This window comes from Erpetoichthys calabaricus, chromosome 9 (genome assembly GCF_900747795.2).
Source record: "Erpetoichthys calabaricus chromosome 9, fErpCal1.3, whole genome shotgun sequence".
Taxonomy (NCBI): domain Eukaryota; kingdom Metazoa; phylum Chordata; class Cladistia; order Polypteriformes; family Polypteridae; genus Erpetoichthys; species Erpetoichthys calabaricus.
The window spans coordinates 176817812-176832757 of record NC_041402.2 but is presented as its reverse complement, the minus strand read 5'-3'; the positions used below and the strand labels follow the sequence as shown (position 1 = coordinate 176832757).

Genomic DNA, 14946 nt, shown 5'->3' with positions numbered 1-14946 from the left:
AAAACATTTATTTACATATTTGTACAACTACATCACTGGCTAGTGAAATGACTCACTCTGAGTCGTCAAGGTCAGTCACTGGGATTGTCTTCATGTCATACATCAGCTTTTCTTTATTGGGTCATTATTGTCACATGTACAGTGGATTCAGAAAGTACTCAGACCCCTTCACCTTATTATGCACACTTCATTGTGTCAGAGATTTAACTTTAGATAAATTTGCCATTTTTGACCATCAATGTACACTCAATAACCCATAATGACAAAGTGAAAGGGAAAACATGTCTTCAGAAAGGCTTCTACATTTACAAAGAATCAAAAACTGAAATCTCTCATTTATACAAATATTTAGACCGTTAAGTAGAAGCCCCTTTAGCAGTAATGGCAGCTTCAAGTGTTCTTGGGTATGTCTCTACAAGTTTTGAACACCAGAATTTCAGAGGTTTATCCCATTCCATTCATATCCCACACACTATGACACTTGTCCCAAAGCCACTCTAGTGTTGTCTTGGCTGTATGGTTTGGGTCATTACTGTGCTGAATGGTGAATAATCACCTAACTCTGAGGTCACATGCAGATTTTCTTCCAAGACCTTCCTGTATTTTCTTCTACAGTGCATCCGGAAAGTATTCCCAGCGCATCACTTTTTCCACATTTTGTTATGTTACAGCCTTTTTCCAAATTGGATTAAATTCATTTTTTTCCTCAGAATTCTACACACAACACCCGATAATGACAACGTGAAAAAATGTTTACTTGAGGTTTTTGCAAATTTATTAAAAATTAAAAAACTGAGAAATCACATGTACATAAGTATTCACAGCCTTTGCCATGAAGCTCAAAATTGAGCTCAGGTTCATCCTGTTTCCCCTGATCATCCTTGAGATGTTTCTGCAGCTTCATTGGAGTCCACCTGTGGTAAATTCAGTTGACTGGACATGATTTGGAAAGGCGCACACCTGTCTATATAAGGTCCACAGTTGACAGTTCATGTCAGAGCACAAACCAAGCATGAAGTCAAAGGAATTGTCTGTAGACCATTGAGACAGGATTGTCTCGAGGCACACATCTGGGGAAGGTTACAGAAAAATTTCTGATGCTTTGAAGGTCCCAATGAGCACAGTGGCCTCCATCATCCATAAGTGGAAGAAGTTCGAAACCACCGCTGGCCGGCCATCTAAACTGAGCGATCGGGGGAGAAGGGCCTTAGTCAGGGAGGTGACCAAGAACCCGATGGTCACTCTGTCAGAGCTCCAGAGGTCCTCTGTGGAGAGAGGAGAACCTTCCAGAAGGACAACCATCTCTGCAGCAATCCACCAATCAGGCCTATATGGTAGAGTGGCCAGACGGAAGCCACTCCTTAGTAAAAGGCACATGGCAGCCCACCTGGAGTTTGCCAAAAGGCACCTGAAGGACTCTCAGACCACGAGAAAGAAAATTCTCTGGTCTGATGAGACAAAGATTGAACTCTTTGGTGTGAATGCCAGGCGTCACGTTTGGAGGAAACCTGGCACCGCTCATCACCAGGCCAATACGGATCCCTACAGTGAAGCATGGTGGTGGCAGCATCATGCTGTGGGGGTGTTTTTCAGCAGCAGGGACTGGGAGACTAGTCAGGATAAAGGGAAAGATGACTGCAGCAATGTACAGAGACATCCTGGATGAAAACCTGCTCCAGAGCGCTCTTGACCTCAGACTGGTGTGACGGTTCATCTTTCAGCAGGACAACGACCCTAAACACACAGCCAAGATATCAAAGGAGTGGCTTCAGGACAACTCTGTGAATGTCCTTGAGTGGCCCAGCCAGAGCCCAGACTTGAATCCGATTGAACATCTCTGAAGAGATCTTAAAATGGCTGTGCACCGATGCTTCCCATCCAACCTGATGGAGCTTGAGAGGTGCTGCAAAGAGGAATGGGCGAAACTGGCCAAGGATAGGTGTGCCAAGCTTGTGGCATCATATTCAAAAAGACTTGAGGCTGGAATTGCTGCCAAAGGTGCATCGACAAAGTATTGAGCAAAGGCTGTGAATACTTATGTACATGGGATTACTCAGTGTTTTTATTTGTAATAAATTTGCAAAAACCTCAAGTAAACTTTTTTCACGTTGTCATTATGGGGTGTTGTGTGTAGAATTCTGACGAAAAAAATGATTTTAATCCATTTTGGAATAAGGCCGTAACATAACAAAATGTGGAAAAAGTGATGCGCTGTGAATACTTTCCGGATGCACTGTATTTATCATTCCCTCAATTCTGACCGGTCTTCATGTCCCAGACACTGAGAAGCACCTCATAGCATGATGCTGCCACCACCGTCCTTCACTATATGGGGATGGCAATAGGCAGGCGATTTTACCAGAAAAAGTGCTTGGAAGTCTGACCAAAAGTCCAAAAAGTCTTTTTCCTCAGGCTCTCAGTCTTATAAATGCCTTTTGGTAAACGCCAAGCAGGCAGTCATATGCACCTGATTGGAGGAGAGCTGCTGAGATGGTCATCCTTCTGACAGGTTCTCCCATCTCAGAGGAGGACTTCTGAAGCTATGTTGGAGTAACCATGAGGTTCTTGGTCACCTCCTTGACCAAGGTCCTTCTTACCTGGTTACGCTAGGAAAATTCCTTCTCCCATTTCACAATTCTTGAGGCCACTGTGCTCCTGGGAAGACTCAAAGCTTTAGAAATGGTTTTATCCCCTTTCCCTGATCTACAGAGAGTTCCTTGGGATTTATGTTTCGTTTTTCTTTTTCCCCACACGTGCAGTGTGAATTGTGGACCTTCTATACACAGGTACAGTCAGGTCCAAAGTATTTGGACAGTGACATAATTTTCATAATTTTAGCTCTGTACACCACCACAATGGATTTGAAATAAAGCGATCATTATGTGGTTGAAGTGCAGACTTTAATTTAAGGGGTTTATCAAAAATACCATATGAGCCGTTAAGGAATGACAGCCTTTTTTATACATGGTCCCTTCCACTTCCAGGGGTTTCAAAAGTGTTTGGATAATTGACTGAGAAGCTGTCCCATAGCCAGGTGTCAGCAGGCCCCTCATTATTTCATTAACTACTAAGCAGGTAGAAAGTCTGGAATTTATTCCAAGTGTGGAATTTGCATTTGGAAGCTGTTGCTGTTAACTCTCAATGTGAGGTCCAAAGAGCCGTCTATGCAAGTAAAAACAGGCTGAGAAAACAAGACAACCCCTTTAGAGTGCTAGCAGAAACACCACGAGTGGCCAAATCAACTGTTTGGTAACATTCGGAAAAAGAAGGAACACACTTGCCAACCACAGAAGACCACTGCGCTGGATGATCACAGAAGAGCCCCCTCAAGACCTTCAGCCAAACCAAGAACACTCTCTGGGAAGTAGGCCTATCATTACCAAAGTCTACAATCAAGAGAAGACTTCATAAAAGGAGAGACACGGGGTTTACCACAAGGGGCAAAGCACCGGTAAAACTGAAGCATAGCAAGAACATATTACACTTTGCCAGAAAACATTTCTTAAAAACCTGTCCAGTTCTGGAACAATTTTTCAGACAAAGGAAAATAAGATCAATGTATACCAGAATGTTGGAAAGAGAAGAGTATGGAGAAGAGAAGAAACGGCTCATAATTCAATGCCTAAAACATAATCTGTAAACCATGGTGGAGGCAGTGTTACAGCAAAATCAGCCATGGCTGCCAATGGAAGTCAGTCACTGGTGTTTCTTGATGATATGACTGCCGGCAGCAGTAGCAGGATGAATGTCCAGGGCTGCACTGTCTGCTCAGATTCAGACAAATGCTGCAAAACGGATAGGACAACAATTCACAGGAGCCAAAATATACTATGGAAGCAAACCAAGTGCTTTTCGATGCAAAGAAGTGGAATATTCTTCAATGGCCGAGTCAGTCAGCTGACCTCAACTCAACTGGACGCACGTGTCACATGATGATGAAGACAAAACTGACAGCAGAAAGTCCAATGAACAAGCAGCACCTGAAGACCGTGGCAGTAAAGGCCTGGCCAAGCATCAGTCGGGTGGAAACGCAGCACTTGGAGACTTCAGACGTCAGAGGATTTTCAACCAAATATTGTGGGGGGGGGGGGGTATACAGAAAAATGGCTGTCTTCTATAAATGGCTCATATGATTCATAAGGCTGCATCCTCTCCCCCTTTCTGTTTAATCTGTACGCGGAAGGCAGGACTGGAGGAGTCAGAAATTGGAGTAAAAATCGGCGGAAGAAACTTCAATAATCTCTGATACGCTGACGACACTACCTTGTTGGCTGAAACGAAAAAGGGACTCGAGGATTTGATAATGAAAATCAAGCACGAAAGCGAAAAAATGGGTTTGCAACATCAAAATAAAAATCGGCGATGAGGAAATAAACTGTGTTCAGGAATTTACTTTCCTAGGCTCAAACATCGACCGGGGCGGAGAACTTTGCTCAGAGGTAAAAAGAAGGATAGCGCTCGGCCGAAGTACAATGCTGAACATGGAAAAAATTTGGAAAAGCAGAGATATCAGCCTCACCACTAAATGCAGGCTAGTCCGTGCAATTGTTTTTCCAATAACACATGTATGGATGTGAAAAAGCCGACAGAAGGAAGATCGACGGTTTTGAACTTTGGTGCTGGAGAAAGCTACTCCGCATTCCATGGGTAGCGAGAGTAACAAACAAAGAAGTGCTACAGCGCATAAAGCCGGATATCTCGTTAGAAGGGAAAATCACTAGACTCAAACTGACCTATTTCGGCCATATAATGCGATCAATATCGCTAGAAAAATCGGTCACGCTAGGGATGGTAAGCGGCAAAAGAAGACCCGGCCGCCAGCGGACTCGTTGGCTTAACACCATCAAAGCAGACACGGGGCATGAGCACAACACAGCTCAAAGAAGTTGTGCAAGATCGAAAAGCGTGGAGAGAGCTAGCTGATAGAATCGCCGAAGGTCGGAAACGACTGAACGGATGACACACACGTGATATTTTTGGTAAACCCCTTGACTTAAAGCTGAATGTCTACACTTCAATCACATTTTGATTTCTTCCTTTCAAATCCATTGTGGTGTGCACTGAGCCCAAATTACAAAAATTGTGTCGCTGTCCAAATACTTCTGAACCTAACTGTACATGTGAACATTTTTAATTGATCTCTGATCAATTCACTTGGCCACAACTGGTCTCCAATCAAGTTCTCAACACACCTCAAGGAGAATTAAAGAAAACGGGAGGCACCCGAGCACAATGTGGAGTTCCACAGCAAAGGGTCAGAATACTTCTACGAAGGAGAGATTTCAGTTTTTGATGTTTAATAAATTTGCAGACTTTTCTGAAAAAAATGTTTTCCCTTTTTTAATTTTGGGTTATTGAGTGAACTTCTTTCTATGATATGACCCCTGGCTAGAGAACTGACTCGGGGTCACAAAGGTAGGAACAAGTGATTTACAGTCCAACATTTGAGCCACTAGGGGGCTACACTGACTGCCTTAGTGTGTGTCATGGTGTCGCTGTTCTCATATTTCTACAACGTGTGCACTGCTTGGAGTCATCCAGTCAGGCAAAGGTGGAGAATGAAAGTGCAACCTTACGACTCGGTGTCCAGACCACAATGCCACTCACTGCACTTTAGACTAAAGGACTGTATGGTTGTCTCAGGATTTCTAGACTGTGCATAGGGCAGGTGATCAGTCAGTGCTTGTGACTAAACCAGCTACCTTGGGTTTTATAGTCAAGTGTGTGCTCATTATATAATTAGCAATCCATAAAGTTTGTATTTATATCTACCTGAGGACTTGTCAGAACACTCCGGGCCCGCACTCACTGAAGAGCGCTATACAAAAATAAACTGAATGGCACTGAGTTGAGCAGACACATCCATTGACAACGTATTGTGCTCCATCAGCTTGGCCTTTCCATTTAATATAGCACCATCCTAGATGCTTCACTGGCCCAGCATGACTCTCTCTACAGTTGGACAACAGCATGCTGAGGTGACGTATCAAGGCCTCACAGGCAGCCACTGGTGACCACTGAAGTGCAGCCCAGTAGTAAGCACTGTGCTTTGTGCCAATGACCAATGATTGTCGGCTCCACATCAGACTAGACGCAGGGGTGTCGAACTCCAGTCCTGGAGGGCCGCAGTTGCTGCAGGTTTTCATTCTAACCATCTTCTTAATTAGTGACCAGTTTTTTTCTGCTAATTACTTCTTTTAATTAACTTGACTCAGGCCTCTTAGTTGTTTCTTTTTCCTTAATTAGCTGCCAAACAATGAGACATGAAAAAGAGGCCACATGACCAGCTCACCTGTGCCCATCACACAATATCTGAAAACAGAGAAAGGTGGAGGTCTCAGTAAGGCTGATATCTCATCAAAACATCATGAAGGTGTTCTTAAAAAAAACATAAAATCATCAGTTTTGGAAATGTCTGCTGTGGCAGAAAGAATAATTAAATAACGGGTTTAATTAACAGTAAGCATCGGCTTCTCATTAAGAAACTGGTTGGAGTTTGAAGCCCCAGTTTAGCTGGTCATCTGTTAGCTCGTTTCACATCTCATTTCTGTTTGGCTGTCATTTAATGAGGAAACAAATCAATTCAGAGGACTGAATCCTTAAAAAGAGGGCTATTAAAATGAAGGGAAAAAAGTGAATTAGCAGTGAAAACTGGTCACTGATTAGGAAAAGGGTTAGAATGAAAACCTGCAGCCACTGCGGCCCTCCAGGCCTGGAGTTTGACACCTGTGGACTAGAGGCTGACTCAACTAAATCCTGACACTTCATTAGCAGTCACACGGCAGGCCCGGGGAAATTGTTTTGATTAATTAGCCTACATTTTGCACCTCCATTCAAGCCAATTTTTAACAATGTGCAACGACTAGAAACAAACAAGTAAATAACAAACAGAAATGGTGGAGTTTAGTAAATATGAGCTTACAATATACTGTAAAAACAGTAGAGAAAGGCCAAGCAAAATGACACCTTTTATTGGCTAAGTTAAAAAGATTACAATATGCAAGCTTTCGATTACATCTTGCCTGAAGAAGGGGCCTGAGTTGCCTCGAAAGCTTGCATATTGTCATCTTTTTAGTTAGCCAATAAAAGGTGTCATTTTGCTTGGCTTCTCTCTACATTCATAATGGCTAACACGGTACAACACCCTAGTACTGTAAAAACAGTGTAATGGCAGAATTTCAAGTGCATCATAAAATGTTTTTTTTTTTTTTAATTTAAAATTTAAATGTAATACAGCGTTAGTCAAAATGTTGTGAACTACAGGTAGTCCCCAGGTTACGGACATCCGACCTACGAACGGGGCCGCCGCTGCGACACATGCGCCTCAGTAACTGCCGCTCCGTCATCTTCGGCCCGGGGACGCTGCAAGCGGAGACTGGAGGGGGTCGATTTCGCTGCTCGCCCAGTGTAGTGTCCATCGGGCGGCTCCTGGTGGCAAGCGGTTTCACTGCCCGCCCATCACACACGGCTGCCCCGTTCGTTCTAGGTGGGCGGCTGGTAATGCTGCAAGAGGTGACCCTGAACGGGGAAGTGGGGGGTAGCATTGTAGTGTACCTCGGATGGCTGCGTGTTGAATGGGGGCGGTGGTGCGGCGGGACACTGCAGGCAGCATACTGTAGTGGAGGTGACTGTGAGGTGGGCTGGTGATGAAGCGCCCCTCGCTGCCCCCATTCATTCTCAATAACAAGGCTGCTTGTACTGTTACGCACATAGCAGGAAGTTGTCTCTTGTCAGTACAGGGTGGTCCAGATCTAATTCTGCAGATCCAGATCGTCTAGATGACATTGATTTATGCGGGGACGATTCCAGTTCGGCGTGAAGACGATTCTTCGTGTTGTCAGTTCACACATTTCTCGATGGTCCGGGATTTTTCGGGTGATTTTCTATTTAATAAACTGAATAAGTTATAGCGTAATGAAAATTGCATAATTAGATCTGGACCACCCTATACATCAGACGTGTTGACGACTGGAGCCTAATCTGCTGTGATAGCGTGTACAGCGCTGTGCAGAAGAGCTCATCTTAACCTTTTGTCTTCACCCTTCAAGAATGTCTCTGAAACACAAATCTGATGCATGTGCTGGTGATACAGTAAAGAAGAGAAAAACCATCACCATTGAAAATAAAGTAGAAATAATGAAAAGGCCAGAGAGAGGTGAAACTCCATCATTCATTGGCAGAGCACTTGGTTACAGTCGGTCAACAATAGCATTTATTAAAATAACGTACCTGTTCCAACTTATATACAAATTCAACAAACCTACAGTCCCTATCTCGTACGTAACCCGGGGACTGCCTGTATGACATGATGTTACAAATCAGCTGTAACTATGGCTATAATATATTGAAAGTAAAAGAGTGAATGTTCAAATCTTTACCACCAATCTTACAGAATGGTGCTTATTAGTTCATTTATAATTAAGTGTTAAAAGTATTCACCATTCTGAATAGCTCAGGGCCTGCTGTATCATGTGTTAAAGTTAAAACTTATCCTGCTTTTTACACTCTGACTTTCTTACAAAGGCTGTTTGAAATCACAAAAAGAAAATTCAAAAGCAGGCAGAAAATCTCAGCTTTGAAGCCAACATCTGTAGGTCTTGTTCTTGACCGCTAGAGGGCGCATGTGATTCAATTAGTGACACCTGCAAGTGTCGGTCACTGCAGGGTGTCACAGTAGCCACCAATGAACAACTCATGTTCAGCAACATGTGTGACAAGACTGGCAGACCGCTGGCAGTGACATGACAAACTACTAGTGGAACTTGGAGATGTTACCATTAGAGCACTGGAGTAACTCAGGTCAGTCACTTAATAATAATAATAATAATAATTTTACATTTATATAGCGCTTTTCTCAGTACTCAAAGCGCTATCCACGCAGGGAGGAACCGGGAAGCGAACCCACAACCTTCCACAGTCTCCTTACTGCAAAGCAGCAGCACTACCACTGCGCCACCTGTGAGGACACTTCAAGCAATAATAGCCATTAAAAACACAAACAATGTCTGCTATGTTTGAAAGTTAACTTAATGGTAACCTGATTAAAAAATACCAGGTACCAAGTTTGAATATTAAAACATCCAAACTTCTGGATGGTCCCAAACACTTCAACACATAAAACAGATCAACGCTGGCCAGTCTGGTGCATTTGTAGTAAAACAGTATAATAATAAAACTACTGCACTACTCCACATTGCTTCAAATTCTGATGTCGACACACACCTCATTTAAAAAAAGAACAGAAAATAAAAAGAATATCTGGTAACTGTCCTGGCGCACACACTATGTGGACCACTGCAGGTCTTTGGCAAGAAACAGCAACAGAACCGACTTAAGCTGCGTCAACGCCACCTGCACCCGTGTGATGTCTGTATGCCAGCACCTTCCCTCAAAATCAACCACTCATGTGGACTTCATTTATAAAAATCCAACCCAAACTTTCTGTTTACCCACAAGCACATTTCCTTCCTGTGTATTCATTTTAGGACTTTTGACATTCTTTCTACAAGAGGGCCATGGAGAAAATTGTCTATAAAGTCAGCAAGAAGCAAACAAGAAACGTCTTATAATGCAATATGGGACCAAACAAGCAAACATCACTGTGCTCCTCACAGACTGTGAGAACGTTTACAAAGGGTCAAGGGCAGAACGAGGGAAGCTGGAAAACACCTCAATCAAAGGGACAACTAAATTACTTTTGTTTCATCATCATCATCATTTCCTCAAACTTCAGGTGATGGCACATTTGAATCCCAACCATCATTTTATCTTAACTTGTTTTCTGTGGTTTAAGTAATAGAAGGGGCCATGGAGGAAAGTCCAGGGTGCATGGAGGTCAGTGGTGCTTCAAAAAAAAAAAAAAAATGATTCCAACCTCACGTTAACTTGCTTACTAAACTTGAAATGCACTTATAAGAAAAAAATGATCAGTAAAGCAGCAGCGATTCTTTGACAATGTCCAGTAACAGAAATAAATCCTCATCAATACAGTTTGTGTTTATATGGTCCTTACTAACACTTGCAGAGTCCAGGGAAATCCTTACTTGTGTGTGCCATTCAACATGCAACACATCACCAATGTCCAACACCACAGGTACTGAACATCATTTTCAATGCTTGAAGTAAGCTGGCCAAGCTCTCTGTGCTTCTCCACAAGGGCATTTACGGACAATCCCACAAGTATAACCATCATATCTGTAATTGAGCAAAAAATGTTCTACTCTGCTGGTTAAAGAGAGGAAGGTTCAGCTTATCAACTTCAACCATGAAAACGTATCTCATCTGTCCATCCATCAAAACATTTTCTAAGCCCACTTTATCCCGGCAGGCTCTCTTGGACAGTTTGACATCCATGGCAGAGCGATGGGCGCTGAGCAGACTCCTGTCAATCATGGAGAATCCACTGCATCCACTAAACAGTGTCATCTCCAGACAGAGGAGCAGCTTCAGCGACAGACTGCTGTCACCGTCCTGCTCCACTGACAGACTGAGGAGATCATTCCTCCATCACACTATGCGACTCTTTAATTCCACCTGGGGGGGTAAACGTTAACATTATACAAAGTTACTGTCTGTTTTTACCTGCATTATTATCACTCTTTAATTTAATATTGTTCTTTATCAGTATGCTGCTGCTGGAGTGTGTGAATTTCCCCTTAGGATTAATAAAGTATCTATCTATCTATCTATCTATCTATCTATCTATCTATCTATTATATAGTGACTTTCACATCTATCTATCTATCTATTATATAGTGACTTTCACATCTATCTATCTATCTATCTATCTATCTATCTATCTATCTATCTATCTATCTATCTATCCATCCTGAGCAGGGTTGCAAGTGAGCTGGAGCTCATTCCAGCAAGCAAATGTCACTAGGCAGAAACAATCCCTGAACGGGGCACCTGGTGAAGAGACAAACACACACACACACACACACACACACAGGGGCCAGATTAGCATCAACAATGAACTGTGGGAGGAAACCAGAGCACCCAACACTCACATGGAAAGCAAGCATATGAACACAAAGTGGACACACTGTGTTAGAACGGAACAGTCAGGGGTAAACTGAATGGGGGCTTCTATTAGTTCATGCGTGTTTGAGTTGGAAGTTCAAGGTCCTACACTCTGGAAATGCCGGAATGTGCCATTGCTGTATAGCGTCAGGCAAGGCATGTCATTTGAATATAAACAATAGGAATGGCACAGGTTAGGCCATGTCCGTAAGCTGGAGCGGCCACACTTTATAAGTGCCACCTGCAGGCACTGTAGCCACTCTGTCTCTGCTCTTCCCTGCCATAACAAATCTGATTGGTATTCTCCCTCAATATCCACTTAACTGTTTGAGGGTACCTCACCTCATGTCACCTATCTGGTCTCTTCCACTCGGGGGAAGGGAGGTAAGGGGGCAGCAGTTGGGTTACCTTTGCTCTAGTCTGTGATGTACTGCCAATCCTCACCCCCCTTAGTCTCTGGGTTTCCCTCTGCCGGGCCTCTTCTGCCAATACTGTGGCCTCTCTTGTCACCTGTGCCACTCAGCTTTCACAGGGGATGTCACTTGCCGTCACCCCCTGCCATCCGTAGGACCTCCCTTGTACTCTCTTTTTCCCAAAGGTTTTGCTTGTCTCTATCTGAAGTTCTCTTCCGTCGCCCCCGTCTTTCCCTCAGGGACGTCTGCTCGCCCCAGTGCCCCCAAGTCAGGCCTTTTCCAGCCATTTCGGCGCCTTAGCTTCGATCCCCACGCACCAGTCGCCCCTCGTACCCTTCGTGAAGCATCTCTTTTTTGACGCTGCCATTGCCTCCTCCTATTCCATATCGCGACACGGGGCCCTCCTCCCCCAATTTGCCAGGCACTCACCCCCCTCTCTCTCTCTCTCTCTCTCTCTCTCTCTCCCGGACTCTTGTTATTGTGGCTCCAGCAGTTGTCACAGCGGGCCTCCCGCGTCCCGGAAATGACGAAAGCGCACTCATGCATGCGGACGCCGAAGCCCGCGCAGGCACGAGCACGCGCGCTCCATGGCTACAGGCGGAGTCGTGCTGCAGACGCTCAGCCTCATCCTGAGCAGAAGGAGGTGAGAACAGCCGACGGGACATTGGAGGTTTACGCAGGCGAAGTACAAGAACACGTCGGTAACTGCGGCCACCGTGTCAGACGTTCTGTGTGAACATAACCGATTACAGACACATGAATAAAGCTTGCATTGTCTAGCGAGTGCCCATCAAATCACACTGCCAGGCGGGACTCGGAGCCGAGCCGTGCGGCGTGGGGCCAGGCGAAAGGCGCTATAACGAAGCGCACCCAACTCTTTATTAAAGTTCGTGCGAGATGGGCTGAGGATACAAGCCTCTCATCTCCAGGTTTGTCCTTCTCCTTCTGGGCGTGCTGTTTGCTCCGAGTGCCATTGGCTCCACTCTCTTTACATTTGACTTTTACCAGGGTGCGGCCATCTCCCCATCCTGCATGTCATGAGATGAAACGGAATCCTCTCAGTTGTCCATATCTCACTCCGTATTTGGGGGTCACACATAGTGATAACAGCAGATCACATTTGTACTTCACTTCATATCTAGTTGTGGTTTAAATGGAAACCTGTCAAGGTGGACTGACCAGACCACCTCGTCTCTAGCGACAGTCCCCAGGTATATCAGGGGGGAGTGGGAGGGCACTGGGTTTGCCTTTGTATCTTCTGAAAAGGAGAATCCTCATCACATACAGAGACCACCTCAACCGACACCCTTCAATTCAGACAGTTAACGGCCTTAGTTTAATTAATAATAATAATAATCACTTTGTATGGAGTTTTTCTAACCTACTCCAAGAGCTTCAAATGGACTGTGAGGAGCTAATTCAGGAACCACCAACCTGCAGCATCCACCTGGATGATGAGACAGAAGCCATTTTTGTGCCATTCCGCTCACCATACATCAGCTATTATGTGGTGAAGGGCTGAGAGAGACAGGTCTATTCATGGTGGGCACATTAATCAGGACATTGGGGGTACGCTCTACTCTTTATGAAGGATGCCCAGGGGACTTTTATGACCACAGAGAGCCAGGACCTCTGCTTTATGCCTCATCTGAAGGACAGCACTCTGTGCCTGTCACTGCGCTGGGACATTGAGACCCATACACAGTGCCCCTTTGCTGGCCCAGCCAACACCTCTTCCAGCAGCACCCCATGCATTCCTGTTTGGTGTCACATCTGAGTACTGGCCAGGCCCAGACAAGCTGAGCTTCAGGTTTGGCTGGACCTTAAGACCCAGCTTGCCTCATCCTCTACCTTGTGAAAGATCCTCATTTTGTCTGTTGGCCCCCCTGACAGCACTCACTGTGGGCAGGCATAGGGCTGATGTTTGCTTCTAAGTGCCGAGTGCTGGTTGACCCATTTAGGCCCAGTCAAGCTCACCCAAGCAAGAAGAGCAGTGTGGAGCCATGGTGTTGGAGAGGGGAGTCAAGTGTTGTGCTGGGGTCAGCTAACAGGCATGGGTGGGACACATGCAGACATCTATTTTCTAGTGTCATGTAAATGAACCCTTTGTTTGTTTTCTGCTGGTCACACCTGGGGGCTGACATCATTCAATTAACTCTGTGGATCCTTTCTTCCATGAACACCCCAGTATTTGCTGGTGTCATATGACACAATTCTGTATTTGTCTTCTATTGTTATCTCTCAGCACTTACTTTGTCCTCCAGATCCTGAGTTCCCATCGTTAGAAACCTGATGGATGGGAAGCTTAGGTTTCCATTTTGTGGTTTACTAATAGCAACAGTGATACAGCTGTCCAGAAGAGGGCGCCAGTGTTCTGGCTGCAGGTCTCTTAATGCTCCACTAACTCACCGAGAATAGTCCTGCCAATCAGGTGTTCATGAAAATTACAAAGCTATGCCCAAAGCTCCATCAGTAGCCAATCAAAGGCTACAGAAAACTCACCGGACCCCTCAAAGAAGCAACACAACAGTAACTGATGGGGATGAGGGACAAGAGGAGCAGAGAAGGGCAGCACATCAGTTACAGAGAGGGAAAAACATGCAAAGAAAATGTCTGTCCACAATCAATCCATTATGGACCAAGTCGAATGCACTAGGAGTTGGAGCCTATTCTTGCAGCAATGGGCACAAGGCAGGAAGCAGCCCTGAACATCCAGCCTTTCACAGGGCTATTTTTGGAGTTGCCACATTAACATGGCCAGCAGCCATACCACCTGCATGTCACACCAGGTAATCCACATGAGGCTGTGTGTGTTCAGGCCCAACCAGTACTTGGATGGGAGACCATCAAGGGAATAGCTTGGGGTGCCGCTGGAAGAGAAGGTGCGCCAGCAGGGGGCACTTGTGTGTGGATTTCAATGCCCCAGTGCAGTGATGGGGACACTGTGCTGTATAAATTGGCACTGTCTTTCAGGTGAGATGTAAAACTGAGGTCGTGACACTCTGTGGTCATAAAAGACCCCCGGGCTTCTTTCAAAAAGAGTAAGGTTTACCTTGATGTTCTGGCTAAATTGCCCACCATGGCTCGGTCATTCAGGCCCCCTAATCATCCTCCTGTCTAACCGTCATTCTTGGCCCTTCACCACCTAGTAGCTAACGTGTGCTGAGTGGACTGACACAAGTATGGCTGCCGCCTCATCATCCAGGTGCTCGCTAGTGGTGGTCTATTTAGAGCATTCTGAGTGGTGAGAAAAGCGTGATATACATGTAAAGACCCCCTCTGTCTCACTCCGATAGCACACGTTTAGGACGTGTGAGGTAAAAAACACGCAATTTAATGACACAGTGACCCAAATGTGATGGACCCATCAGGCAGTAGCAATAACCACTGCACAGTCCATTAGCCCACTGGTTCTCAGCGTCTAGTCCTGGGTCCCCCTGTGGCTGCAGATTTTTGTCCCAGACCCCCTTCTCCTTTTCCTTGGACATTTACCTTCCATTTAGATTTACAG

At 45.1% G+C, this 14946-nt stretch overlaps 2 protein-coding genes across 2 annotated transcripts in view; one reads left to right on the top strand and one right to left on the bottom strand.

Annotated features, from left to right (window-relative positions):
* The window catches only part of tecta (tectorin alpha), an 89581-nt gene extending 77596 nt beyond the window's left edge, over positions 1 to 11985 (bottom strand). Inside the window, exon 1 of the mRNA XM_051932253.1 lies at positions 11865 to 11985. Coding sequence (XP_051788213.1) covers positions 11865 to 11977 — 113 coding nt within the window. The 5' untranslated portion in view covers positions 11978 to 11985. The remainder of the gene's footprint in view (positions 1 to 11864) is intronic.
* Positions 1 to 14946, top strand: part of LOC114656856 (40S ribosomal protein S25) — a 1002297-nt gene that overhangs the window by 716289 nt on the left and 271062 nt on the right. The gene's annotated exons all lie outside the window — the stretch shown is intronic.